Source organism: Pseudopipra pipra, chromosome Z, assembly GCF_036250125.1.
Source record: "Pseudopipra pipra isolate bDixPip1 chromosome Z, bDixPip1.hap1, whole genome shotgun sequence".
Lineage (NCBI taxonomy): Eukaryota > Metazoa > Chordata > Aves > Passeriformes > Pipridae > Pseudopipra > Pseudopipra pipra.
The window spans coordinates 55,137,057-55,164,350 of NC_087581.1; the positions used below are offsets into that span (position 1 = coordinate 55,137,057).

The 27,294-nt window shown below is 39.1% G+C and overlaps 2 protein-coding genes and 1 long non-coding RNA gene across 14 annotated transcripts in view; 1 reads left to right on the forward strand and 2 right to left on the reverse strand.

Moving 5' to 3' along the window:
• Positions 1-20,940, reverse strand: part of SMC5 (structural maintenance of chromosomes 5) — a 47,268-nt gene extending 26,328 nt beyond the window's left edge. For all 3 annotated transcript variants that reach the window (XM_064641082.1, XM_064641081.1, XM_064641083.1), the window contains exons 1-10: positions 20,785-20,940; positions 20,020-20,161; positions 18,841-18,893; positions 16,583-16,745; positions 14,167-14,301; positions 12,750-12,890; positions 8,445-8,606; positions 3,891-3,962; positions 2,809-3,064; positions 589-743 (exon numbers count right to left, since the gene is read on the reverse strand). In XM_064641082.1, coding sequence (XP_064497152.1) covers positions 589-743; positions 2,809-3,064; positions 3,891-3,962; positions 8,445-8,606; positions 12,750-12,890; positions 14,167-14,301; positions 16,583-16,745; positions 18,841-18,893; positions 20,020-20,161; positions 20,785-20,924 — 1,419 coding nt within the window. In that variant the 5' untranslated portion in view covers positions 20,925-20,940. The remainder of the gene's footprint in view (positions 1-588; positions 744-2,808; positions 3,065-3,890; positions 3,963-8,444; positions 8,607-12,749; positions 12,891-14,166; positions 14,302-16,582; positions 16,746-18,840; positions 18,894-20,019; positions 20,162-20,784) is intronic.
• Positions 20,941-21,107: 167 nt separating this feature from the next.
• The window catches only part of LOC135406708 (uncharacterized), a 30,945-nt gene continuing 24,758 nt past the window's right edge, over positions 21,108-27,294 (forward strand). For 3 of the 10 annotated variants that reach the window (XR_010426433.1, XR_010426436.1, XR_010426435.1), the window contains exons 1-2: positions 21,610-21,718; positions 23,936-24,036. This is a non-coding gene — a long non-coding RNA (uncharacterized LOC135406708). The other 7 variants (XR_010426441.1, XR_010426437.1, XR_010426434.1 and 4 more) reach the window with 7 other exon arrangements.
• Positions 26,309-27,294, reverse strand: part of MAMDC2 (MAM domain containing 2) — a 55,939-nt gene continuing 54,953 nt past the window's right edge. Inside the window, 1 exon segment of the mRNA XM_064641084.1 lies at positions 26,309-27,245. Coding sequence (XP_064497154.1) covers positions 27,184-27,245 — 62 coding nt within the window. The 3' untranslated portion in view covers positions 26,309-27,183.

Here is a 27,294-nt window from a genome sequence, read left to right on the forward strand (position 1 = left end):
GTGCCCTCATCCTCTTCACACTACATGGGGCATATATAGCAAGATGCTGGGATAGTGATCGAGTAATACACTAAAAAAATAAATAAATCTATATCCTCTTTGAAAATTCATTCCTGCTATTCCTAGCTAGTACAGCATCTGTCAAACCAAACCAAAACTAGGGATGGATCACATGTTTCTGTCTGTAGCTGGCTGTGTAAAGCAAACCAAAAAGATACCTGGGGATCACAGACATGTAACCATAGCTGAGCAGGTTGTGCTATAAGTGGAGATATTCAATTCCAATACCACTGCTTTTCTAAGCATCAAGTAAGAACTACTGAAGTCTAAATAACTGGATGCACCTTAGAGGAAATCTGCAATAGACACTTTCTTGAGGAGGGAAGGAACCATCCCATCTTAATGTTGAGAACCACAGTATTGCCTATGAATTATAATTCCAAATAGTTCATCATGCTAATGTATCCTGCATGTACTTGGCAGGACATTCCAAGGTGTGTCTTAAAAGTTTTTAAAGTTGTTCTCCAAGTCTTGCAACACATAATCTAACCATTAACTAGTCAGTGATATGCAAGTAAATTTTCTTACTTCAAGCATCATGGGTTCATAAACTTTTTTTTTAAACTTGTCTTTGTTCTTTCTTAGCCACGTAAGAGCAGAGTATGTGTCCAGGAATCTCCCTTTGAGGTTCTCCTCCTTCATTTTCATTATATTATTAAGTTTTCCAAGGTGATCAATTATTCCTGTAATGTAAGATAGTTTCTTAAACAGAGTCCCATAGCAAGTACCCAACAGAGTCCCATAGCAAGTACCCAACAGAGTCCCATAGCAAGTACCCAACAGAGTCCCATAGCAAGTACCCAACAGAGTCCCATAGCAAGTACCCAACAGAGTCCCATAGCAAGTACCCAACAGAGTCCCATAGCAAGTACCCAACAGAGTCCCATAGCAAGTACCCAACAGAGTCCCATAGCAAGTACCCAACAGAGTCCCATAGCAAGTACCCAACAGAGTCCCATAGCAAGTACACACTGTAACTAGCATTTTCCAGTATTTATTGACTGTGCTACTCCAAAAAGAAGGTTGTTAATAAATGCTAAGAACTAAGTTTCTCTTTCCAGAATTGAGACGCTGCTTAAAGAAATCTTAAGAACTATTAAGCCTTAAAGACTAAAATAAAGTTAAAACTTTAAGAAAAACAAAATGTGGTAGCACAGTAGAAGTACAGGCATTTCATCCTAAAAGTATATTTCTTCAAGACTTTGTTTTTTAAATACAATGATACAACAAAACATCCCAAGAGAAAAGAAGCAGTGGGACTAGTAACATGAATACCTGTGTGTTATTTCATGCTTGAAAAAAACAAAATGTGTGACAGTAGACTCTGTGTGCTAGTCAGCAGAAACAGATCAAGTAGTTTCTGTGCTGCTCAAGAGAAAATACATAGTGTCTCCCTCCTGAGATCCCTTGGACTCACTGTACCTCAGTTTCTTCTTGGATTCTATGACAAGTTAACTGCCAGACATATGGGTATGTGCAAATGAGGTAAATTCACTGAGGAATATATCCAACATCTCCTACCTGATAAGCTTTAGTTTTTGAATTTTGTTTCTCAGAAAGAAATAATTGTAAATCCTAGGCTAAAGAAGCTTTCTGTAATTAAGGTTACCTAAAGTTCATCTAGAAAGGACAAATGCTACATCAGTAGCTAATGTAGAGATAAATATATATCTCTATTTATTAAAGAGTATGGCAAAATAAACACTTAAAGAAAAGTACCAAGATCAGTGTTTACAGAGCCATAGTGCTGTCTACTCTTTTATATGGGTCTGAACCATGGGTCATCTACCGCCACCACCTGCGTCTCCTAGAACGCTTCCATCAACACTGTCTCTGTACAATCCTAAACATCCACTGGTCAGATTATGTGACCAATATGTCTGTTCTAGAACAAGCAGCAGTCACAAGTATAGAGGCCATGTTGCTGAGAACACCAGCTGCGATGGGCAGGGCACGTCTCCAGGATGAAGGACCACCGCCTCCCTAAGATCTTGCTTTGTGGTGAACTTGCCACTGGCTGCCACAAGAGAGGAGCCCCAAAGAGAAGATACAAGGACTCCCTGAAACAACATCTCAGCCTTGGTCATATTGATCAACATAATTGGTCTACTCTGGTCTCCAGTCGGGAGGTCTGGAGACACACCATCTATAACGCTGCTGATGCCTTTGAGAACGCACGCAGGATCACCCTTGAGGAGAAAAGACAACACAGAAAGAATCGTGCCTTGCAGAATATACCACCTAAGGAGTCTTTCTGCTGTGCCTTTTGCAACCAGACATGCCTATCTCGTATTGGCCTTTTTAGCCACCAGTGCGCTTGACACAAACATGGGTAGAGCCTTTCCCAAATCTTTGTTTGTGAAGCCCAGCCATGATTTATTACAGAGATAATTGTAGAAATTGCCTCTTAAAAGAAAACTGCTTTTATTTTTGCATCTACTAACTACACACCTTCCTTTAGTAACCAAAAAAAACCCCCAAAAGGAGTCCCCTTACCTGAGATCAGAAATACTAATTTTTTGGAGAATAGTTTTAAGGTCAATTGTTACTTTTGAATCTTCTCATTCTATTTTGAAAGTCTTATCTGCTACTTTTAATAAAACAGGAGAGAGGACTGCTATACATATATGCCAACTATGAGGCTTGAGGTAAACACCTGAAATTATTTCACTACAGCCAGAAAAGTAGATTCTGTACAGTCATTAACACAGTAAAATAAAGCAACAAACAAAAATCCAAGTAACTTACTTTTCTCTTCTCTCTCTTGATTCCTTTTCTCTGCTCTTAGATCACTGATATCACTATCAATATTTGTCCTTTCTTCTTGTAATTTTTTCAGCTCATTATTAATAGCATCAATTTGTGGCTGAAGATTCTCACATACTGCCATTGTGTTCAGCTCATTCTTCCACGTCTCTATTATCTCCTGAGTAGTGTGTATTTTCTTCTGTCTGTCCATTTCTTCATCTTTTTTCATTCTCAGTGCTTGCTTAATTTCTTCAATCTAAAAATTTTGAGTATTTTCAATAAGAAAGGAGTTTAGTATATAGAGCCTAGTCTGTAAATATATATATACAAATGCCTAGGATACCTGTAAAACTGGTATTAAATGCTGATATAACCATGCACTCAACCCCTAAGAGTCTGTCACAATTTCAACAGCACTATGACAGTTGAAGTACATAAGCAAAAATACAATTAGGCTTTTAAAACAATTATTGAAGTTCCTTCATTTTCACCAAAGCATAAGCCTAAAGCTTACCATATTCCTTAACACATCAAAAAGTTAGTCTGTGATTAAATAAAACCTCTAGCACAAACACAACTTTGAAATTGACTCTGCACCCTTGTAAATTTTACTTAACGCATTTCTTGACCAAGTGCTTAGATTAAGCTCTAGCACTGGTTAACATCTTTGCATTTTCTTTTGAAGAGATGCTGGATATATACACTTACCAGAAGCAACTACCTCACCTCTCACACAGAGGGTCTGAGGGCATTCATAATGCTGAAGGCATCACTACAGAGACTGTAGCTTTTCAAGGAAAGCCTGTCATATATAGTGTGTGTATATATCCATATTTATACACACACATTGTCTTTTCCTAAGTTTGTTGCACCAAGGCAACTCATTTTATGTAGCATACACACATCCCTTAGTAATACCTATTTGACTAACAGGAGTTCTGAAGATTCCTTGTGTACTGGAGGAAGTGAAGCGTGCAAGCACTTGCAGCATCTTCATGGAAATGTGCCACTCTGCTAACAGAAGAGCAGACAAAAAAACCCAGAGAAACACCAAAGAAAGTCACAAATATCAAGATTTTTACCTTTTTTTCTTTCATCTCCAAAGCATCTTGCTTCTGTTTAATTCTCTGGGAAACCTCTATGATTTTAGCAGTCTGCATACAGAAAGGTATTTAAATTATAGTCATAAATTCAGTTATACTTGTAATAAGCAGTCATATTTTAAGCAACATTCTATATAACATAACTAAGCATTTACTCCATATTTTACTAATGATGAAGTAACTTACAGTTTTTTATTATTCCTAACTGTATCTGTAACATGTAATTTCAGCAATTTGTGAAGAATTTAGAATGGCATGCAAACTGTTCACAACCATTCAGCTATAGATCTGCCAGTTCAGGCATAACACATAGAGGAAGTGTCCTAACCTAATCTGAAATTAAAGTAACTCCATCCTTGATTTCAAAAAATGTTATATTTTCAGATCCTTACAATTATAAAGTGTTCTTGCCCCTTTTTCCAAACCAACTTTACCAAAGAAAGCTGATACTTAAGAGCAAGCAAGGCGTGAGTTCCTAGACACAAGCTGGCCAAACAGAATTTGACAGTCATCTTGCCTCTGAAGTGGACTGTGCTGAAGCTATACCCTACACAGCTGAGCTTGACAACTTGTTGGCTCATGTGTAGGCATCCATGTCTCTACTCTTCCTCTATCCACAGATTCTATAAAGGTGTACAATAACATAGACTGGAAGGAACTTTTTGGTAGCTCCCAGTCCAATTCCTTTCTCAGACTAGGTTTTATTAGTGTCCAGGCACTTACACACCTGAGTTCTGAATGCAGCGGAGGGTACTATGCTTTCTCTGCAAACTTAATTCCTCCTTTCCTGAATCCTCAAGGTTGAAAACAGTGCAAACAGAATACTGGAACACTACAGAAGGATGGAAGGACTGTAAGAAAATTCCAATGCAGACAAGAAAACAAACGCAGCACTCTCACCAAAGGACATGTCTTCCTACAAACTGAGTCATACTGAAAATACCAAGATGCACCAAGAATGGAGAAAATAGAACTATGCAGAATCTTCTCCCTTCCACAATCTCAAAGATACACAAAAACTTGAGACGCAGACTCATGCAAACAGCTGTTTGCTGTTTGCACAGCTGTTTGCACAGCTGTTTGCACAGCTGTTTGCACAGCTGTTTGCACAGCTGTTTGCACAGCTGTTTGCACAGCTGTTTGCATGAAGGCAACATGGAACAAATCCATCTTGGTCTTGCAGTTGACTGCTATAAGGTACGGATTCTGTGATGCTCTCTCCAAAGAGCATCTAAGAGGAAGCTCTCTCCCAGGAAATTGATGCACAATGTTCACAAAACAATTCTGAAGGCTCTCAAAATCAGGACACTATTAAGGAACTGAAATTCCACTTTTCAAGTATTATATTTTCAGTTATTATATATTTATATATACACCTACCCTACAGAAAAATAACTATAATTGTCTTTATGATTTTCATGGTACAGCCACAACAGACTGCTTTATACTATTAAATATGGATAAAAAATTGCATTTCAGAGTCAACTGTCTTCATATACCTTTAAAGAGACTGAACCAGAAACTGTTCTAGACTTCCCTTATACAATTTTATCAACTCCTTCCTACAAAACAGGTCTCTTCCTTTTTTCCCCACAATCTACACATCCAATGATCCCAAAGCACCAATTCTGACTAGTAATTTTTAATCTAACCCAATAATCAAAAGAATTTTAACACAGGAAGAGACAGGAACAAAAGTCATGTGATGTCTTGACACACTAATTTCTTCCCAGATTTGGCTCCACCTTTACTTTCAGTTCAGCTCCTTCCAGGCAAAATTTTAACTCCACACCCAGCTTTTTACCAACAAAGACAAAGAGATGGTTGATCTCTGCTCTCACATATGTACCCTCAAGCCAAGAGCAAGCTCTCAAGCAGCAGTCAGAATTACAGTTACTTGATAATGGATACAAACCTTGACCAAAGGGTCTGAAGACCATTCCCTACAGGTCTGTGTGCCCAAAATAGAGCAGACTTAAAATACTAAACTGCTTTTGACATTTAGCTTGAAAAGTAACTATTCTGAGTCAGAATAGTTACACTTTTTCTATAATAAAATCATTCATTAATCAACTCCTGTTTGGTTACAGAAGAATTATCTATGAAATGTTCACCAAATGCTTGCACCTACAAAGATGGAATTTCAAGTTACAAAAAATTCAAGCAGTCTACAAAAAAGTGACACACTAATGAAGAAGTAGCAACTTAAACAATTTTAAGGTATGGTATGTAAAACTCTTGTGAAACTCCTGACAGTGCAACCAGCAATGACTCTCCTTATAGAAGGCATTCTAACAGCTCAACAGGAAGGTTATGTAGAAGGGAAATGGATTTCAGCACCCAAAGAAAAGCTACTGTCACAAAAATTCACAAAGTAGCAATACTCTAACATCATCTTCACTGGCCTACTATCTTACAAATTGTTCATGCCATAACCAAGTATATAATATATTCCCTTAAGTCTTTTTCCACGATTCTGGACTGTATGCATCCAAGATAGAATAATCATCATTCAAATTAGACCTGGACACACTATTTAACACCGGAATAAAACTCAGATTTGGAAATGTCTTACTATAATATTACATATAGCATAGTATCAGCTATAAGTTAAATACAAAATAGTAACTAATGGTAACTAATCACTGGAAAGTAGTATTAGAGTATTACATTTGATGTAAATAATTTATAGAACACTTACTGCAATATTCTAATACTGTTTTCCACTTTTGGCTTCTGAAATATTGCAAACAGATGTACCTAATCCATTTTCCGAGCCCAAACTAAACATCACTTCAGCATACAGTTAACCTTGTGAACATTTTGTATGTGAAACCTTTACTCCACAAGTCTAGATTGAGCAGAAAAATACGCTGATTCAAGAGTATAAATCAATCAGCCAGTACATTCCCCCGTTTTTCTTCCACTTTGTACAAAGCAGCCTATGCCAAGCAAGTTCTCTGCAAGTTAAAACTAAAACGATCCCTGTTTTGTCCTAGGTTTCTCATACAGAGTACAAAAGATCTACAGAGGATAACTTTTATATGACTATAGCCCAACACTTCCAAGAACAGTGGTACCAACGGTTAAGTAGAACTCTTTCCTATTTGAAGAAAACATATTAGTACAACATTCATTAAACTGAAAGAAGAGTAAAACCTAGCAGGATAACACCAAGCAGGGAAAGCAAAGCTTATCAATTCACAAGCATGAAGGCTCTTACTGCATATGAAAATTAATTTCAAGCTTCCAGCTTTCCTCTAAGGAAGAGCAAAACTTTAAACAACAACAAAAACCTTCAAAACAAAAAACCTAACTACAGCAAAAAAGTCCACTTCAATAAAACTGCAATATTTTTAAACATTTACGTATTCTGAATCACAATATAATAAACTTTTGTAGTAATGTGGTACACAAAATCCAAAGAATACATTTAGCAAAAGGCTTTCCTAATAATAACAATAATAGTGAGGTACTTGTGTAAATGATATTTTCTGGTACAGTGTGTATCACAACAAAACAGAAACGCTGTAAACAAGAATCTGTGGATTTTGTTTGTCTTTTTTTCTGGCTTGGTTTTGGATCTGTTTTTTGTTTGGGGCAAGGGTGTTTGCCTTTTTTATTTTTAAAGCAACCACGTGCATGGTCCAGTAGCTCAGAGTGGTAAATGCCACTGAAGTTTCAGACCCTGATTCTACAAGATGCTTCAAGGTAGCAGTTCTCTACAGGTGTCACATGTCTCCATATCAAGTCCTCTGATCTGATCAGTTATCTTCAAAAAGAACTCACTGCAGTGATATGTTATCACATGCATTCTCATGTTATCATTTATCTTCAGTTATCCACTAAAAATTCGTGCAGCTCATGCAAACAATGACTTCTGCAGTCTCAATAGTATATAGTAGTTAAAACTCTGCAGAGAATTACAGTACTATTTTTCATACAGAAATAGTAATTTTCCGTAAACCCTGACAGCAGCTATCCAAAAAACAGTCACTAGGTTGTAACACATATAGGTAGGTTTACCATTAAATTCCCTTATGCATAAAAATATTCACAACCTATGGAGGATTACTGTGCCCTCATGGAATGACATTCAATATTTAAGGAATGCAATAGGCCAGAAAAGTTGTAGTTTAACTTAAATTCACTACCCAAACTGGCTACATTTTAAGAAGATAAGAGCATCCACAAATCCAAACCATAGATGAAAACAAGTATCTAATTCAACAGAAGTACCTAACTTGGGGAAACTGTTAACATTATATCCCCGTGAAAAGAATTATAAAATTTGCTCCTACAAAACCAAGAGCAGACTTACAGAGTTGCTTCTGAATTTTTACTAAGGAATGTATGCCTAGAACAGAGATACGAAGGCAGCAAGAACCAATGGCACAGGTGCTTCAGAAAGATTTCTTCTGAAACACATCATTATGACACATGAGAAGGTAAGCAGTTATTACTTGACATTTCACAAAGCTGAACAAAGAACATCTGAAATATAACACGTTAACCAAGAATTTCAATACCTACATTATCTCTTGTTTTCAAATCCAAACTGTTCAAATTTTCTTCAGCTTCTTGGATTTTTTTTGCCGTTGGGAACTGTCTTTCTTTCAGAATCTCCAGGGTTTTCTTGGCTTTGTTTCTGCGCTGTTTCACTTCCATATACTGCATACGAACATTTTCATATTCCTTGGAGGAGTTGAAAGTAAAATAATTAAAGACTTCCATCTTCTACTCCACTATTTTATACTGCCCTAACATTTTATTTCATTATTATGAGTTTTAGGAGAAAGATCTCTTTCAGAACCTAGTATTAGAACAACTACTTAAGTAATCCTCCTGTTACTAGTCACAATGACTAGGAGTTGTAAGGATTATTCAGTCCCCAGTGAACAAGCACACAAATTAATTGGTTCTTAAAAATTATGCAATTCAAGTTGCAGAAGAAACAACCAATTTGTCTGCAATTACCTTGCCTCTAAGTCCATCTGGGATCGGTGTGAAAAAGTAATTCTTTACCCCTTCTGTCCATAATTTGAGACTACTTAAGCACAAGTCCTCAAGCTAAGGAGTAAATAACCACAGACAACTTCAGGAGAAAGAAAAGGAAAGGAGCTGGACAGATCAGACCTAGTAACACACATAACTGCTGAACTAAACCAAGAGGACAGAGTGGAACAGAACTTCAGAAAACAAACAAAAACTCCACCATACATCACAAATAGCAAAGAAGTAACTATCTAGGAAGTTTAACTGGAGACACATTCCTGAAAGGAAAGAGATGGTAAGAAGTATGGTGACCAAGAATTTCCACTTCAAGAACATAGGAATTTCGAGGAGAAAGCAGTTAAAACTGAGAGAGTCATTGTCAATGATTTTTTTTTTATGTGTTATGCTCTCCGGAGGAAAAAAAGAGCATGGAAAAAAAAAACCCAAACAAAGAAACAAAAGAACATTACTGCTCCAGGACTGTTAAGGGTTCACAAGTAAAAAAGGTGCTCAGAGGACCAGAGGCAGGAGGAGTAGATTCATGTATGCAGGGGGACTGAGGAAGGGAGAGCTGTTTGATTTTGTATACACTAAAGAAAGCCTCTGATTTAGAGCATATGCCTAGCTTATTCCAAGCCTTGGAGCATTAAAATAATAATAGATAAAAACAGCCTGGAAGCTCTATTTTTAACAGCTAACTCAGCTTTATCTGCTACTGCGTTTTCGTAGTTATTGAATTACCCTGATTAATCACAAATACATCAACATTATAAAATTCAAGGTCTTTTTTCATAGCATCTTTTTCATAAAGCCAAAAAGTATTTGAAGAAAGCTGCTGTAACTGATGTGGAGTATGATCAGTAGCCAGTGTTACAAAGTTACAGAGGTAAAGCGATCATACTTTCACTAGGCTGAAAGAATAAGCTTAAAATTTAGCTCTGCTCTAAAGAAGTTATTAAGTTTCAAGGTTAAAGCAAATACACACACATACAATTATGTTTCATTTCTTCCTAGAAGTTGTCATGACACCGCTTTTATACAGTTGATCCCTTTATCACTTAAGAAAACTTGACTTTCACAGGACCTCTATATTTCAGTAATCCTTAGGCAAATATCTTTGATCCATGTAATTATGTACCCTGTTAAAGATCTGCAGAACTTCTAAAGCACTTCAGCACCCCCAAGAGATTTGCATCTTAATCAGAGAACAGTATTTTTCTTAATTGTAAATGTCAAAGGAGGAAAAGAATGGACAGGTCTTGGTCAAAACACACTTTCAAAATTATGTGTTTCCAGGACACTTACAGCAGCAGGCAGAACAGCATTTCCTGCCATTAAACTACCTTAAACCAGTATTCCTCATGGTACATCACAACCTTAACTTTAAGCTTCGAGGGGTAAGAAACCCCTTTTCTGTAAGACTTTATAATAAAGAAGGATTATCTGTGTCAAACAAAACCCCCTAGCCCCTGCAGCACTGACTGTAGATGACACCATCACTTGATGCAAGCCCCACTAAAGTACACACAAGAACATAAAGCATCCCCTAAATCCTTTAATGTGGTACTTCTACGGTCCATTCTGTACAATTTAAAGCACATGTTCAAAAGCTTATTAGGCAGACATGCATAAAAATGGTGCATAATTCTCAGAAGAGAAACTGTTGGTGATGTCTAGAGAAAAATGCTTGATTAGAAACATGTTGCTCAGGTGAAGAGCAGTAGAGTTTTCAGAATAAAAATGCACTTTGAGAGTGGTCAGAACATTAAAGAAGTTCAGCACTAGATATCCCCTTTTCCATTAGGATCAAGAGATTGTCTAATGTCATATTTCAGTTAACATGTTTTCAGGTTGCCTGTCTTCCTATTTCATAACTATATGCAAAGTTTATATATCTGCCTCCCCCAGATTTGAAGGCTCACCTACAGCTTCTGTTTTCTTACAGAGGTAAATCTAAACAGCTAGGTGTGTTTCGTCTTCAAGTAGAAACCTCCCTTTTGGAGAGGATGGAAGAGAGAAAACATCCACTCAAGGAAGAATTAACTCCCATACTACCCTCAACTTTGGTAAACCCAATTTGAAGACACCAAAAACATTTATTCTTAGGACTACACAGTGCTAGGTCAGACAACAAAGAAACGTGCACTTTTAAGACAATGCATTTCTTCTGTTAGAGGGAGCTTGATACTTTGCAACATAGGAGAATAGCAAGAGTTCTACCACAATTGGACAAACCACAAAATGGCAACAGAATGTGAAATTTTGTTGCTGCCCATAGCTCGAATATCCTCTACCTAGTAAAATAATTATGTTGATGATGACTTTTGATTTCAACTGTAGATTATGCACAAGGAAGTGACTTCTACTAAAACATTCTAGTATACGCTACTGAGCCCATACTATAAATCAGAACTTAACAAAGGTGTCAAAACACACTGTTGTTTCTATGGATTCAGTGGCCAGAAAGTTAAATTTATCTCAACTAAATGCACCCACCAAAAGCATTTAACATACTGAGCAACACAAACTGTCTGGAAGACAGCACTGACAGTAAGGTGTGAAGGAGTCTCACTAAATTTGTTGAAGAAATAGGTAACTAACAGTAATGTTCTCAAACTTATGGAAGGCAATTTAACTGACAGCAGATAAAATTTCTTAGTTTAGTTCTCCCCATGCCAGTTTCCAACCAGCCTTCAGAGTCCTGTATATACAAATATCTTAGAGAACAATCAGTATCCATCTACATTAACTACACAACACCTACACCTCTCTTAATAAAATAATTCTCTTGTTAACTCAGCCAGTTAACTCATTGTTAACTAATGCATCTGCAGTATGAAAACCTCGCATCATTCAGCAAGTGCTGACATCACAAAATGTATACCCTACTTCCTACCTACCACCATCCATCTATTTCAACTACTACCCCTCTGTGCTGTTACTAAAAAGATTAAGGCAGTGATGGTACATCCCTTGAACCCAGTTGCTCAAGATGTAAAGTTTTCTATATATAGCCATGTGAGGCTTTGTTACATGCAAAATTGCAACAAAATAACTTAGGAAGCTTTCCACATTCTCCACAAATAGTACCTGCAAGTTTTCTCGCAAGTTCTGTAACCCTATTTCATGAACTCTAGAAAGCTTGCCAATGAGACAAACATTTCAGTAAACTGAAATCCACATCAGTTTAAACTCTTCAGAAAAATTTAATCTGACCAACCAACCATTCAACACTAAACTACAATTATCAAAGTGCTGTTCAGAAAGACTTTGTTTTGTGTAAACAACCTGTTCTTCATTCTAGGCTCTTTCAAATTTATTTTAAAATTTCTATCTGTCCAGACACTAATATTTTTGAGATTGGCAACCTAAATTCACTGTCATGTATGTATGTCAGGTACACCAAACCTCAACTAAAAAATTAAGGGAGAACGCAATCTGTAAAGACAAAAACCCTAGCAAAAATAAGGAAAAAAAAAAGTTACAGCAGGAAGTAGTACAACTGCCTAGCACTTAAATTAAACCAGTAGTGTCTGCACACAATAAACTACTGCTCCTGGCCTGTATTGTTGGCTTCCCTAAATGGGCAATAACTGCTTGAATTATTTCTGAAGGAACTTCTTCAGTCCAGCTAGATATGTAAGCAAACATCTGATCACAGTTAGGCCAAGAACAGCATTTCAAGACCTGACCTGTTGCCTGCATTAAGCAATCATAGCGATATTCAAGCTGCTCTGGTCAAACTTCTTTTAAAGCAACTTTTGGCCTATTTCCAATTTTGGGGTATTACAAAAAATGGGTTAGGCAAGGAAAACACTGAAAATAAAAATAAAAAAAACTTACCAACCAAGGCCTTTTCCTCTCAAGCATCTCTATCAAGTCTATGTGGCTCTTGTGCTCTAGGTATCTGTCAACATCTTGCTTGTATCGTTCAATCATCTGTTTCATTTTCTCCAATGAGGTAGTTTTTTCTCTGCACAAGTGCTGCAATGTAAGCATCTATTTATTTGGTGAAAACATTTCCCAGAAACAGTCCACATCTCACCTGTATGTTAAAGCAGAAATTTAACACTAGAGGGGACATTTTAGTACAGCAGTAAATAGAGGGGTACAACCCAACTCGGAATAGTTGTCCCGTCTCTCTTCTGAGGGAGAAAGGCTTCCTCCTGGGGGAGCTAAGCCCAGCACTGGCTCTGAGCTGGCAGGAGCAGCTGGGTGGTTGCTGGTTCTGAGCCAGAAGTGGCATGGCTCTGGTCAGGTCAAGCCCCATGGTGAGCATTTTTGCATGTGAATCACTTTCTCTTTTGTACACTTTTGTTATTAGTGTACAATTTTGTTATCAGTGCTGTTACTATTCATTTTATCTCCCTGCTGTTTCCAGCAACTTCTTCTCATCTCGACCCCTGATCTTGTGCCTCCAATTCTCTCCACCCACCTGCATGGGGAAGAGGAGAGGGGAACAAGCGAGCAGCAGTGTGGTTTGGAGAGTCACACTGGGGCCACTAAAATGAGGACTACTGTTCCTAAACCATGACAACCACATACTTTCTGTAAAAGCTAACTCAAACAGAAATCCTAATCTGAAGAAATTTCATGTTGGGTTTTTTTAAATATGCTGAGGAAATTAATTTTTGAAGCTCAAACCTTCATTAACTTATATGTTTCTAAACATCCAACTAGTTTTGATAAATACTACTAGCAAAAATGCTTGTATAAGACCATATAGAAATAGGCAACAGAAACAGCAAGGTTAGTATGAGAGTGTAACATGTACGAGTGAAAATGCACGAGTGTAAGCACAAGAAGACACAGCAGAAGAAAGGATTAAACGAATGGCCTGTACGGCTAAGAGACACTATTCCCAGAACACTGTTCCTTTTCCTCTTTGTCTGTTCCTTTCTATGGAAGTTTAAGTCAGCAAGATTAAAGCAAAGGACCATCCTGTAATAGCTGATGACTTCTAAAAGACATAAAAGGATCTGTCCAGAAAAGTTGCTGCCAGTCAAGAATTCCAAAGAGATAAGTATTTGACATCCCTTGTTCTCTGTGTCCAGATCACTTGCACACATATCCTTGTATTTACAAGCATGTGAGTGTCAGAGGAAATGAATTCTGAGAGAAGATGAGCATTATTTGGTAAAATCAACTTACAGACTTGGGAAATAAATATCACCTTCTAATTCTGTAAGATCTCATGTTAAGTTTTATCATGATAATTTCCCTCCAGTCACTGCTCTGTCTCTACATAGTGCATATTTACCTCCAGCTCTCTTTCCCTTTCTCGGAAGCTTTTTAGTTTGCAGTGGAACTGGTACATTTCTCGAGAACCAATCGATTTTTCAGTGGCTTCAAGCAATTCAATCTTACTCAGTTTTGCAAATTCTCCAACTCTGTCCTACAAAATGAAAAAAAAGTTACAAAAATAAAGGATTAGCTAAAACAGTGCAATACAGTAATACTGGATTTATATCCTGCAACCTACTTCTCATGAACATCACCTGACTTACAGTTCTATGCCAGATAGCTCTAGCATAGTTCATTACCATCTCATAGAGTAGCAATGCAGCTCTTCTAAACATTTGTTCTCAGGCTGCTCGAGCTACACCTTTGCAGCAGGAATGCTATGACTAACTCAAGTTAAGCCACGTAGAAATGAATATTAAAGGTGGCAGCCAAGGCTACCACGAAGTATTGCTGCTGTGTAAGGGCAGAAGAATAGCTCAAAACCAAGACTGAAGCAAAAGGTGTGCTTGCCATCGATACAGTGGCAGAGAACAAATAAACCCTATCAACACAGTATTACCGACTGAACTGACATTTATGTACTGAAGAGAAAAAGTTGTTTTCAATACGAAGTTATGTTAGCAGAGTATGCTGAAAGCCCTACTCTAAACTGGCGATCTGAGACATCCACCAGCTGCTTGTAGAATAATTCATCGTCCTCTTCATTCTAATTGGGTGGTCTATAACAGACTCCCACCAGCATGTCAGCCTTGTTGGCTTTCTCCCTGATTCTGGTCCAGGCACTCAACCTTATCATTACTGATTTCAAGTTCTACAGACTCAGAAGAGATTCTCTAACATCTAGAGCCACCCCTCCACCTCTCCTACCTTGCCCAACCCTTCTGAAGAGCTTGTAGCTATCCATGGCAGCATTCCAGTCATGAGAGTCATCCCACCACGTTTCTGTGATGGTGACTACATTACAGCTTTCCTGCTGCATGATGGCTTCCAGCTCCTCATCTGTTGTCCATGCTGGGTGCACTGGTGTACACACACTTCAGCTGGGCTGCTGACTTCACTTCTAAACCTGGCTTTCCACCCTGAGGCTCATCTCTGGAGAGCCTGGTTTTAACCCCTTTCCCCTTCAAACTTACTTTAAAGCCCTCCTGATCACCCCCGACAACTTATGGGCAAGAGTCCTTTTGCCCTTGCTAGATAGATGATGCCCATCTGACTCTAACAGGCTGGGTATGATACAATTTGCTCCATGGTCCAAAAAACTAAAATTCTGCCAGTGGTACCAATCTTTTAGCCACCTATTGATAAGATGGGTTTTCCTACTCCTCTCCTCATTTGTCCCTGCTACTGCAGGAAGTGAGGCAAACACCACCTGTGCTGCTGTCCCATTACCTAATTGAGCCGGCACTTTGAAGTCCTTTTTAATTAGCCTGGTACCTCTTTCAGTACAGTCATCACTGCCAGCCTGGAACACCAGCAGTGGATAATCAGAGGGCTAGATTAGCTCCGGGAGTCTTCTACTACTATCCCTCACCCAGGCCCCAGGAAGGCAGCAGACTTCCCCGTGGGATGGGTCCGGTCAGCATATAGGGCCTTCAGTTCCCCTCAGAAGAGATTTGCCTTCTACAGTTACCCTTTTTTTTTCTTTGTGGCTGTGGCTATAACCCATCTACTAGACGGGGTGCAAGCTGGAGACCCTCCAGAGAGATCCTCTTCTTGACTGTCCTCTGCCAGACTCTCTGGGTCCAGAACCTTAAACCTGTTCTTTAACAGCAGCAGGGGAGGTGATGGGGGTCGGCAGGGGATTCTTTTACCTCTGTGACTGGGGACCTGTTTCCATTCCCCCCCAACTACTTGGTTTGCTCCATCTGCCTGATGGCAGGAGGGGCAGGGGGTTGAAAGAGTGTGACTCTACCAGACTACTTCCCTTTCACTTTCCCTAATACTCCTTAGCCTCTCCACTTCTTCCTTGAGCTCTGCCACTAAGCATAGCAAATCAATCACCCGTTTGCATCATATGCAGGTGTCTCTTGCACTGTCCTCTGGTACTAACGCCAGGTTCAGACATTCCCTACAGCCAGTGACCCGAACAGCTGTGCCCTTCTTGAGGGGTTCTGTTTGGGTTAGCACACTCCTCCTGATATCAGCAGCAGTGGCTTTCACTTGTTTGGAAACCATTGCTGGGTCGAGTTGTGGAAAAAAAAAGAAAAACACCCAGAGCCGCACACCTACCTCACAACTCACCAGAAAGAGCTGTGAGGGTGCCTGTGCCCTTCCTGCTCGCCCTGCCTGTGCAAACTGCAATGCCACGCCCCTGTCTGCCCACTCCTGTTCTTTGTGCTTCCAGGAGCAGTTTAAACCTCCTGGCAAGGAGCTTGGCTCCACCCCTGGTCAGCTGATTAGGTCTCAGAGCAGCTGGTCTGATTCATCCATACCTGAGGAAGAAAATGGCACAGATTGTCCACCTGGATGTTTAAAGCTGCAATGTGTTCTTCTACTGCTTTCAGGGTTGCTGGCTTTCTGTTGATCCACCACGATGATGTGTTGTTCATCACTTGAATCTCACGGGTGATAATAATATTGCCTGGTGGCTTAAACCTGATTAATAAAAATAAGTGCTTACACTTTTGAGAATACACAAAGTTTACCAAGTGTCAAAGTATTATCAGAATTTTTAGACAGCTAAATATTTAATATAAATAACTGGACAGTAGCATCCGATTCTCATTTCATTATTCAGAAAACATCCAGTACTTCAGTGATGAACTAAACTCATATGGAAAGCATCCTAGAACATCTGCAAATCTTAACTCAGAGGAAGTAATTGACATAAATGAGATGCTCATGCTGAATGTATGAAACATTCAAAAGTTGTTGCAGATGTTAACAGTTTCTATGAAAGTGTAATTTTTTGTTTGACATTTAGTAAGTTTAAAAATTGGCATTAAGGAGGTACACACCAGCTGTAAGGCTTTAAAATAAAGCATTAGTGTACAGAACTATACCAATAAGCTGTGCATACATACTCCATCTGGGAATAAAAACAAAATCATAAAGCATAAAAATACTAATTTTCATTTTCTGCTTTTAAAAACCAGTAAAAACACATTAATTGTCCATTTAGTTCTCTAACTCAACACTTATTTTCAGAAGTTTAGTCTGTTTAAGATGCATCAATAACAAATGAGCAATGAGGTAAGTCAAATTTTGGTTATAATTTTGATTTAGAAATTGTCTAGTGCCTGTTAAGCATATTGTTAAAACTGGAAAACACAGGCTTGTAAAAGTTTAGTGGCCACATACCTCAGGAGACTTAAGAACAGAGATCAATGTAAAGTGAATATGCATCTGCTGCCAGCTTTCGGATTAAGTGCCATAGGGATATGAGTCTACTTCTTGAAGACTGGATGATTCTTTCCTCCATTACCTTATTTTAATCAGACTTCCTTCAAGAGACATAGAAAGCCATACTCCTTTTCTTTTATTAAAGACTTTTACTACTATAACCTGATTTTAATTATAATTCAAGGGCCAAATTCAACCAGCACAGTATATGCCTACAGAACTCAAATTTTTCAATTCCTGTCAAAATGCAATCTTCTGCATCACTGGCCTTTCAATCTAAATGTTGCATTTAAGTATTTTCTACCAATTAGATAAAGGGCTCAACTGCATTGCAACCACTAGAATAAAAATGCTAAGTCTTCACACTGCAAGACTCTTTTCAGACTTTCAAGTAACATCAGGATGTACTTATGCTGAAATAATAACACCATCTATCCTGAAAGACATCCTACCTCCTGACCTACTGCTTGGCCAGTCTCCAAAGAATGTCGTCTTTATTCACTTCCACAAGAACAAAAGTGGACAGGTCTTGTTCAGAGGCCTGTTCCAGTATTTTTTTCCTTAATATAATTTTCTTTTTATGCAATCTGATCAGGGTGGCCAATTGTTAACACAGGTTATGAATTAGTTGATTATCTCTATCTTTCATTTAGTTCACACGAACAGACCAGGTAAAGGCTTATTAAAATCACCTGTGTCATTGCATCCACAAAAAAGCAAGGAAGCATGTAATATGGCCCTATATCACAAGTTACAAATTTTACAGAGTAAGTCCAAATGATTTTGATTTGGTCTGTTTTGCAAAAGCTTACATACAAGACTGCATTAGCAAGAATGAGCCAGATCTTCTAGTTTTTTTGTGTCAGTAAGTAATGTTTTTGGTATGAATGTAGGAGAGCTCCTCACACTACCAGTATCAGTATAAGAAAGTGAAGGCAGAACAATCTGTTTCAAAATTTAGACTTTGACTTTTTTCAATTTAACAAAAAAATTCCAACCTCTACATAATGATGGCAGTGCTGACTGTATTTGAACCATCTGAACCTTAAATGTCATCAAAACCCAAACATACCATATACAACAATTTTTATCTATACATTCTTTTTACATAAGACAAAGTGAAAGGTTCCAGAAAGTGAGATCAAGAGCAGCCATCACTGCTTATTTCTACTGTGGTAGTTATTTAACCTTAAAATTTTTAAGTCTGAGGAGGAATAAAAAGAGAAAAAAGCACCAGCTTAAAGACAGACCTCTGTATATCAATTTTTTTTCCCCCAGCTTTGTGAATAACTGAGGGGAGAAATGATCTAATTAAAAGTGAATGAGGAAATACAGTTTTAGTACTTACAGTTCAATTTCCACTAAACCTTTAGTGCATCCCTGCTTTACAAAGAGACCAACCTAGAAAATTAATTTAGAAATTGTTATTGCAAAATAACAGCACAGTATTAAAAGTTAATATTTTACAAAAACATGCATTTGTATAATACAGTTAACATACTGGGATATTTTATTGAAAACATATAATTAAATTTTTTTTTTAACTATTAACTAAAGATACAGGAACACACTTATGTTGCACATCAACTAGCATCATTAGAACTTCCTCCACAAGTTAACCATTCCTGATTAACTTCAACCTCCAAAATCAAACAAATTATCATCAGCAGATCCACTGAGAGGAAGTTCTCACAAATCAGGACAACAAAGGCAATACAAATGAAAAGATATTGCCAAATATCTGTACCAACAGAACTACCAATTCTAATAGTATAAAAACAACCCTGGAAAGTCAATAAAAATACCAACACACACTACTGCCATGAAGTCAATTTCTGTATTTACATTTGCTCCTGGCTCAGCTGCAACAAGAGAATATATACAATTACTTAGGCACCCAGATTCATTGCTTCAAAGATCTACTAAAATACACTGTATAAAACGAGAATATCCATGATAGTAACTGCAAAACTTGAAAATTACACAATACAAACTTCCTACTACAATGTCAACACATGATCTCTTGGGAGTAAAAAAAAAGTAAATATAGTAGAGCAATCCAAATTCCACTTAAACCTAAGATCAGTGCCTGCATACTTTTAGAGATATTCTCAGACACACTAAGGATATGTTATTTCTACAGATACTATCTACTCAGAAATTTAATTTACACTATTTTGTTTATTTCTCCTTTAGTTGGTACTTCTGATCAAATGTTATCTAGGCATTTTTTTTAGCCCCACTATGGATGCTTAATCATCTTCAAACATAACCTCTAGTCCACCCAGGTTGCAGTGTAATTCAGGTGTTTCCATTTCATAATTCATCCAAGACAACGATTAATTCAGAAAGAGAAAAATCCCTTTGTAAAACCCTTTGCCTTTGGAATAGGCAATTCTTCAATTTGGACACCTACCTTTTATGAAAATAAAGTAAATCAAGGAAGAGCCTTTCGTCCCTTCCTCCACTGGACAATGCTCTTAACCAAACGCAGATTCAACATGAAATTACAAAAACTCGTAGTTACCTTATCGGCCCGCCCTATGAAAGAAGGTTTCCCAGCCAGTCCCAGGCAGATGGCACAAACAATGCTTGACTTCCCTGTTCCATTAGCACCTACAACCACGTTGAGGTTGGGCCCCGGATATACTTCACAGCTATCATATATTCTGGAAAACATAGTAATTTTTTGAATCTCACAGACACCACATTTCCTTGAAAAAAAGAATGCTTTCTTAAAAATAATTTATTATTTAATTGAATACAATGTAACATTACCTAATCTAAACTCAATCCCCAAACACCATTTTGTAAAACCTCAAGAGTGAAAATTAATATTTCAGTAAAACTCCGTGAAACAGACAGATTCCCACCAGCCAGAGTACTCACAAGAACTTCCTTCAAAATTAGTGATTATAAAGAACGAAATTCACCAACATAATGATAATTTATGTTGAATTTACTAAGGTATAATTTTATTTTATGTATTAAAAAAATAAAAAAAGACAAAATTGAGTGAGCTCAGTCAATTCTATTATATTTAACTCCAACTGCCTGCTGTCCACAGTCGCACTAGATTCCACTCGTTTAACCCACACGGTAGGTTCACTCCACACTCCGAACAGGGTACCGCCTGGCAAGGAAGGTATCCCTTGACGCAGTCCCTCTTGCAGCCGCCGCCACCCGCGGTAACCCCGCTTCGCTGCTTACAGGCCCGCCGGAGGGACGGGCGGAGGGAGGCCGCAGCCCCCCAAGGTGGGGGAGAGCGCCCCTCACTCATTCACTCACTCACAGGAAGTTCTTCATGAAGATCCGAACGACGGAGCCCAGGACGAAAGGCTGAGGTGGTTTGCCGCCCTTCGCGGCCCTCCTGTCTGCGCTGCCATCTTCCCGCGCGGGCTCCTCCTCGGCCGCCGCCATCTTGGCCTCCATCACCCTCTCTCCCACCCCCCCCTTCGGCCCTAACACCGGGCTCTCGCGCGCGCCGTGCTCTTATGGCCCGGGAGGGCGGGACTAAATTGCGCTGGAGCTCTTCATTGGCGGGAAGCGCGTCGTGCCGGCGTCTATTGGCTGGAGGGGCGCGGGTGCGGGGTGCGCGCCGGGGCGGGACGTTGCGGCGGGTGAGGCCGCGCGGCGCGCGGGGCCGGTGCTTGCCCGCGAGGAGGCGGCAGTCCGCCGGTCTGTGAGGGGCATCTGCTCAGCGGGGTAGTGTTTGTTACATTTGCAGCAAAGTAATAGGAAAAACGTTGTTTACACGTGTTCATTCAGAGACCAGACAACCTGCAGGGAGGATAGCCGCCCTTCAGAAACGCTCCTAAGAGTGACATACTCCTGTCAGATGGCCGGCGTCTCTCAGCAGGCGAGGGCTGAGCCTCGAGAAGGGTTTACTTTACAGAACGTTCGACCATCTTTCATTTAAGGGGTTGTTTGCACCTTGCTGTGGGTTTTGGGGTCTTTAGGGACCCCTGGTGGCCTATATATGCTGTTGTTTTTCACCCTGGCTATGGAACCTGCAACAACGGTTAAAGTTGTTACTACGGTGGCCGCAGAGCCCCTGAACGGGATTGCACCGGCTTGGCTTGTCACAAAACCCAACCTCCCGTTCACCATCACTTCTGCGTAAGCCATTTAAAACATTATGCGGACACTGCGGGAGCTGGGCCTCTTCAGTCCAGAGAAGAGTGAGGGGGGATCTCATTAATGCGTATCATATAAACATGTCAAAGGTCTGTGCCAAGAGGATGGTGCCAGACTCTTTTCAGTGGTGCCCAGTGATAGGACAGGGAGCACTGGCCATGAGCTAAAACACAAGACATTCCACCTCAGCATGAGAAAGAGAGCACTAGAACAGGCTGCCCAGGGAGGACATGGAGTCTCCCTCTCTGGAGACATTCAAAACCCACCTGGATGCATTGTGTAACCTGCTCTAGGTTATGGCATGGGGGTTGGACTAGCTGACCTCCAGAGGTCTCTTCCAACCCTAATAATTCTGTGATCTGGGCTAATGGTTCAGTAAATAATGTTTCAAGGCTGCCTGTCAGACAACAGGAGTTGGTGAAGCAGCAGAAGTTCCCAGAAGCAGACATTGTTTCTACTAAGCTCAAGGGTGAGCTTAACTCGCAGGAGCCATTAATCAAGGCTGAGGCCTAATGAAAATTCCTGAGTGGCCCAGACTGAGGAGAGGGGCAGGGGAATGCACCACCACAGACATCAAGTGGGGGTTTTTTTGAGGTGAGATGAGAGTCAATTTTTCTTTTTTTCAAAATGTCAGGGGTAGAACATTTTGACTCTGTCATGTGGCAGAGGGTGCTCTCTTCAGCCTTTGACTTTACACAGTGGTCCTTTTGGAGCAGTGGATCTCCTGAATTAGGGCAGGCACATTCATAAACTCTGTTCAGAGTAGATAAAATGCCAGGTCTTTTAGTACTTGGCTTGAGCTGTGTTAGTGAATCTTCATGACTGTAAAGTTTGGTTTATGTGTGAAGTTTGGTTTTGGTGTGACACCAAAAATGTAACAATGTGTCAGAATATAGTTTCATTTACTTTAGCATAAAGCTAGACTGACAATATTATTTTATGTTGTTATTCTGGATTTCCATCGGCATAACCGAGATCTGAGTTCAGCTTTTGCCTTCAAAACTTATAAGAATAATGATAAAATGTCAACTGATGGGAAAATACTTAAAGAATATTAAACAGGAGGCTTTCCATTGATCTCAAGACAAGTTGAGTTCCACTCCACCACAAAGCTACATCTAGAGCAACCAAATACAAGCCTGTTAGTGTTTAGGGTGCTACAGTTGCTTTTCAAGGTTTCTTTTTCATGTGCGTTTTACAGACTGTGATAAAATTGTGAATCAAAGCAATTATTTGTAGTTCTCCAGTATCTTTTGAAGAAATTTTCAGACAGTAAACAGCCGTATTTAAGATCTTCACTTAAGCAACAGCAAGGAATGGGGGATTCTTGCGCTGCTGTCTGCATAATAACATTGTCTGTATTTCCATTGATAAGTGTAGTTGGTTCTGATTGTAAATTGCTAAAACTTCACCATTGAGAAATACAACATCTAGTTCACTTTTCAGCATAGCACGAGAAGACTTGAGCACCTTCTTTGTCTCCCAGATGCATTTTGTCTGGTCATAAGATGATGTCAGTATTAAAGATCCATCTGGTGAAAATGTCACACAGTGAACCCAGCTCATGTGTCCCCTGCAATATGCCACTTTTGACAGAGATTTATTATTCCATAATTCAACAGAACAGTGAGATAAAACAACTGCTACTAACTCATCATAAGGACAAAAGTCAGAGTATTGGATTGTACTGTAATGACTGATGATGACTTGTGTTAACAAATCACATGTTTCAGTATCAAAAAGCAAAAGCTTATTTTTGGTTACTACCAAAATCATGTCACCATTTCTGGATCAAGAGCTACATTTTATTAAAAGCTCCACATCATCTGGTTGTTCATCTGCATTTTTTAAGAAATCTTTTATCCCAATACTTTTTATTTCATTTCCTAGTATGGCAAGTCTCAGAAGAACTGTTCTTTGCCCTGCTGTGGTCCCTGTACAGCTACTGCAGCAGTGAAGAAAGGAACAAAGAGTAAAAAAAATGGATCCAGAAATTAATTGCATGGGGAGTCTCCTATTTGGACAGAGCTGATTGAGTGATTTTTCTCTTACAAAAAAAATGAAGTTTGCCAGTAGAGAAATCTCAGTGCACCTTCCCTAGTATTCAAATGTTTTCTAGTCATTCTCTTCCTAGTCTGTGAATTTCCTCTTCTATAAACTGATATTCAGCAGGCATTGAAGTAATTGAAAGCCACATTTCAAATTTTTCCTCTGTTTTGTTTCCTGCAGCAAAAATGGTGGAAAGGTAATGTTGTTCCCTACTTAAGGAAGAACTTAGGGTTTTTTTGGTTTTTTTTTCCTTGCAGTCAGGACAATACCTCACACCTGTGGATAAATGCTACCCTCATTGGTACTGCTAAAATCGTTGTAGCAGTGAGGTCCCTACGGAACACTCAGTGGAGAGCAGGTGAGAGTACTTTCCTTATGTTTTTAATCTAGTAGCCTAAATCTGATTACTTTGATGGAGTGAAGCAGAGTTGCATAAATCTTCAGAGACAGGAATCTAATAGTTATACTTCATGCTTCATTTCATTTACAGAAAAGACCCATCAGAAGTATGGAGAGCCACCAAGCCTGATTATTTTAAACATTTCATTTTCATTTGTTTTTTGCTTAGATAATTTGAGCTGAATGTTGATACCAAAGCATACACTTTATGGAACAAACGATTCATAGGAAACAGTCCATTGTTTCTGTTTGCTTTCATTTGCAGAATAATATCAAGACTGATGTGTTCATAAGCAGCTTACAAGGGAGACTGTAGATAGATAGGATAGGCAGTTAAGATGTCAATTTCTTTTGGCTCTTCCTCAGTCTCTAGGAAACAATAAACTGCTTCAATCTGTGTGGTACTAAATGTATTGAACTGAACAATGTCTTCTATTGATTTTGGCACCAAAATGAAAGTTTACTGAAGATGCAAGGACCAAGATCATCAAAGGTGGTGTTGATCCTTACAGGCTGTTAGGAAAAGTATATACTTAGTTCTGAAAGGAGCAGAGTGTGGTGACTGTAAGATTAACTTCTACCACTCAGTACAGGGCTTCTTGTAGCACTTCAGAAACTCTCAGCTTTCTTAAGTAATGGGACCCACACATTTCACAGAATCACAGAATATGCTGAGTTGGAAGGGACTCACAAGGATCATCGAGTCCAACCCTTAGGCCTGCACAGGACCCCAAGAGTCACACCATGTGCCTGAGAGTATTGTCCAAATGCTTCTTGAACTCTGTCAGGCTTGGTGCTGTGACCACTTCTCTGAGGAGACTATTCCAGCACCCAACACCCCTCTGGGTGAAGAACCCCTTTCTAATAACCAACCTAAAACTCCCCTGACACAACTTCAGGCCATTCCCTCAGGTTCTGTCAGTGGTCACCAAAGAGAAAGATCAGTTCCTGCCCCTCCTCTTCCCCTCACAAGGAAGTTGCAGACTGCAATGAGATCTCCCCTCAGTCTCTTCTCCAGGCTGAACACACCAAGTGACCTCATCTGTTCCTCATATGGCTTCCCCTCAAGGCCTTTCACCATCTTCATTGCCCTCCTTTGGACACTCTCTAAGAACTTAATATATTTCTTATATTGTGGTGCCCAAAACTGCCACAATATTCAAGGTGAGGTAGCACCAGTGCAGAGCAGAGCAGGACAAACCCCTCCCTTGCCCAGCTGGGGATGCTTGGCCTGATTCTTCCCAGGACACAGTTGGCCCTCCTGGCTGCCAGGGCACTGCTGACTCATATTCAACTTGCTGTTGATCCCCAGGTCCCTTTTCATGGAACTGCCTATCAGCATCTCATTCCCCAGTCTGTACAAACATCCAGGATTGTCCCATCCCAGGTGCACTTTCCCTTGTTGAACTTCACATGGTTGGTGATTGTCCAGTTCTCTGATTTGTCAAGGTCTCTCTGAAGGACCTCCCTGCTTTCGAGAGTCAACAGCTCCTCCCAGTTTTGTGTCACCTGCAATCTTGCTTAGTATCCCTTCCAGTCCTGCATCCAAGTAATTTATGAAGATGTTGAAGAGCACAAGGCCTAAGATGGAGCCCTGCAGAACCTCACTAGTGACAGGTCACCAGTCTGATGTTACCTCAGTCATTGTTACCCTCTGTGAGCCAATTGTTACCTGTGAGCCAATTGCTCACCCACCACATGATGTGTTTATCCAAGTAGGTATTTAGTCAGAAGGATCCTGTGAGAGACAGTATTGAAAGCTTTACTGAAATCCAAAATGATTACATCAACTGGCTTCCCTTGATCAGCTGTGTGGGTTACCTTCTCATAAGGCTAAATGAGGTTTGATAAGCCAGACTTTCCTCTCATGAAGCTGTGCTGGCAGTGACCAGTGACTGCATTGTCTTTCAATACCTTCCAGAATAATCTTCTCCATAACTTTACCAGGCACTAAAGTGAGACTGACAGGCCTGTAGTTGCCAGGGTCCTCCTTCTTGAAAATTGGCACAATGTTCACCAGCTTCCAGTCAGCTGGGACCTCTCCAGATTCCCAAGACCACTCAAAAATCATTGAGAGATGTTTTGCAATGACATCAGCAACTCTTTGAGGATTCTTGGATTAATCTCATTCTCTAAAGTTCAAAATAATGACTTCAGGCTATTTTATTAGGTTGAATTCTTTCTCCTTATATTGATTAGTATGAAGTCTAGAAAAGAGCAATAAGGCGATATTCAAAGTTACATTTTATTAGGAAGTTCTAATAATTTCAAAAAAATCCCTTACACACAAATACATAAAACCAAAAAATAAAAAGATGTGTGAATTAAGTTTCCTATTAATATAAATGCACGCATCTGTGGTGTGGTACGTGCATTCTCTGTGAGTGTACAAACTGATTGAATAAAAAAATCCAGACAAAAAGACTTGCATGCCAGAAAACATGTAGCTTCAAAGGGTCTCATTTCATATAGTTCCAGCTTATGATGGATTATACCGAATACTAAAACTGAGTTTGTTATTGGCAAGGATGACAAATATATTTGTTATAGTAAAATAATACAGTATCACAAAGAATTGCCAGCAGAGTATTAAGTTTCCCAGAGAGATTTGTCATCATGAATAATTGCACTGAACCTTAAGGCTGTTACTAGTAGCTAGCACTATTTTCTTTCTTATTTCAAAATATTTATAATTTTCATAACAAAAATCCATTCTATCCCCAACACAAAACATTCACTGAATGCAGATTTAACATAACACAATATTCCACTTTAATTGTGCAACTTCACTTTCCTCTTTTTACTTATATACCAGAAAGGTTAAAAAAAATTTAAATGAATGATCTGTGCAAAATGGGAAGCCTTTATGCAATAACTGATACCTCATGCAAAAGAGGAAAAAATATTTTAAAAAGTTATGGTCTAAGAAGCCCTGAGTCAAAAATTTCATTGCAAAGGCGAGGAACATGAGTGCTCTGAGTTCTTCCTATGTATTGGTGCATATTCAAACCAATCCAGTATTTACTTAAAACATATTTTAAAGTAGGCAGTTTGTGCAGTTTCTCACATACAAATCTTCTATGCACTTTCTTTCAGCAGACTGTATTTAATACTCAATTTCGTTTAAGCTGTCAGGATAGCCTGATGAGAACTGAATTTCTTCCACTTCTAGAATACAAAATAGGAGGAAAGACCATAATTATTGGTATTTTAATCA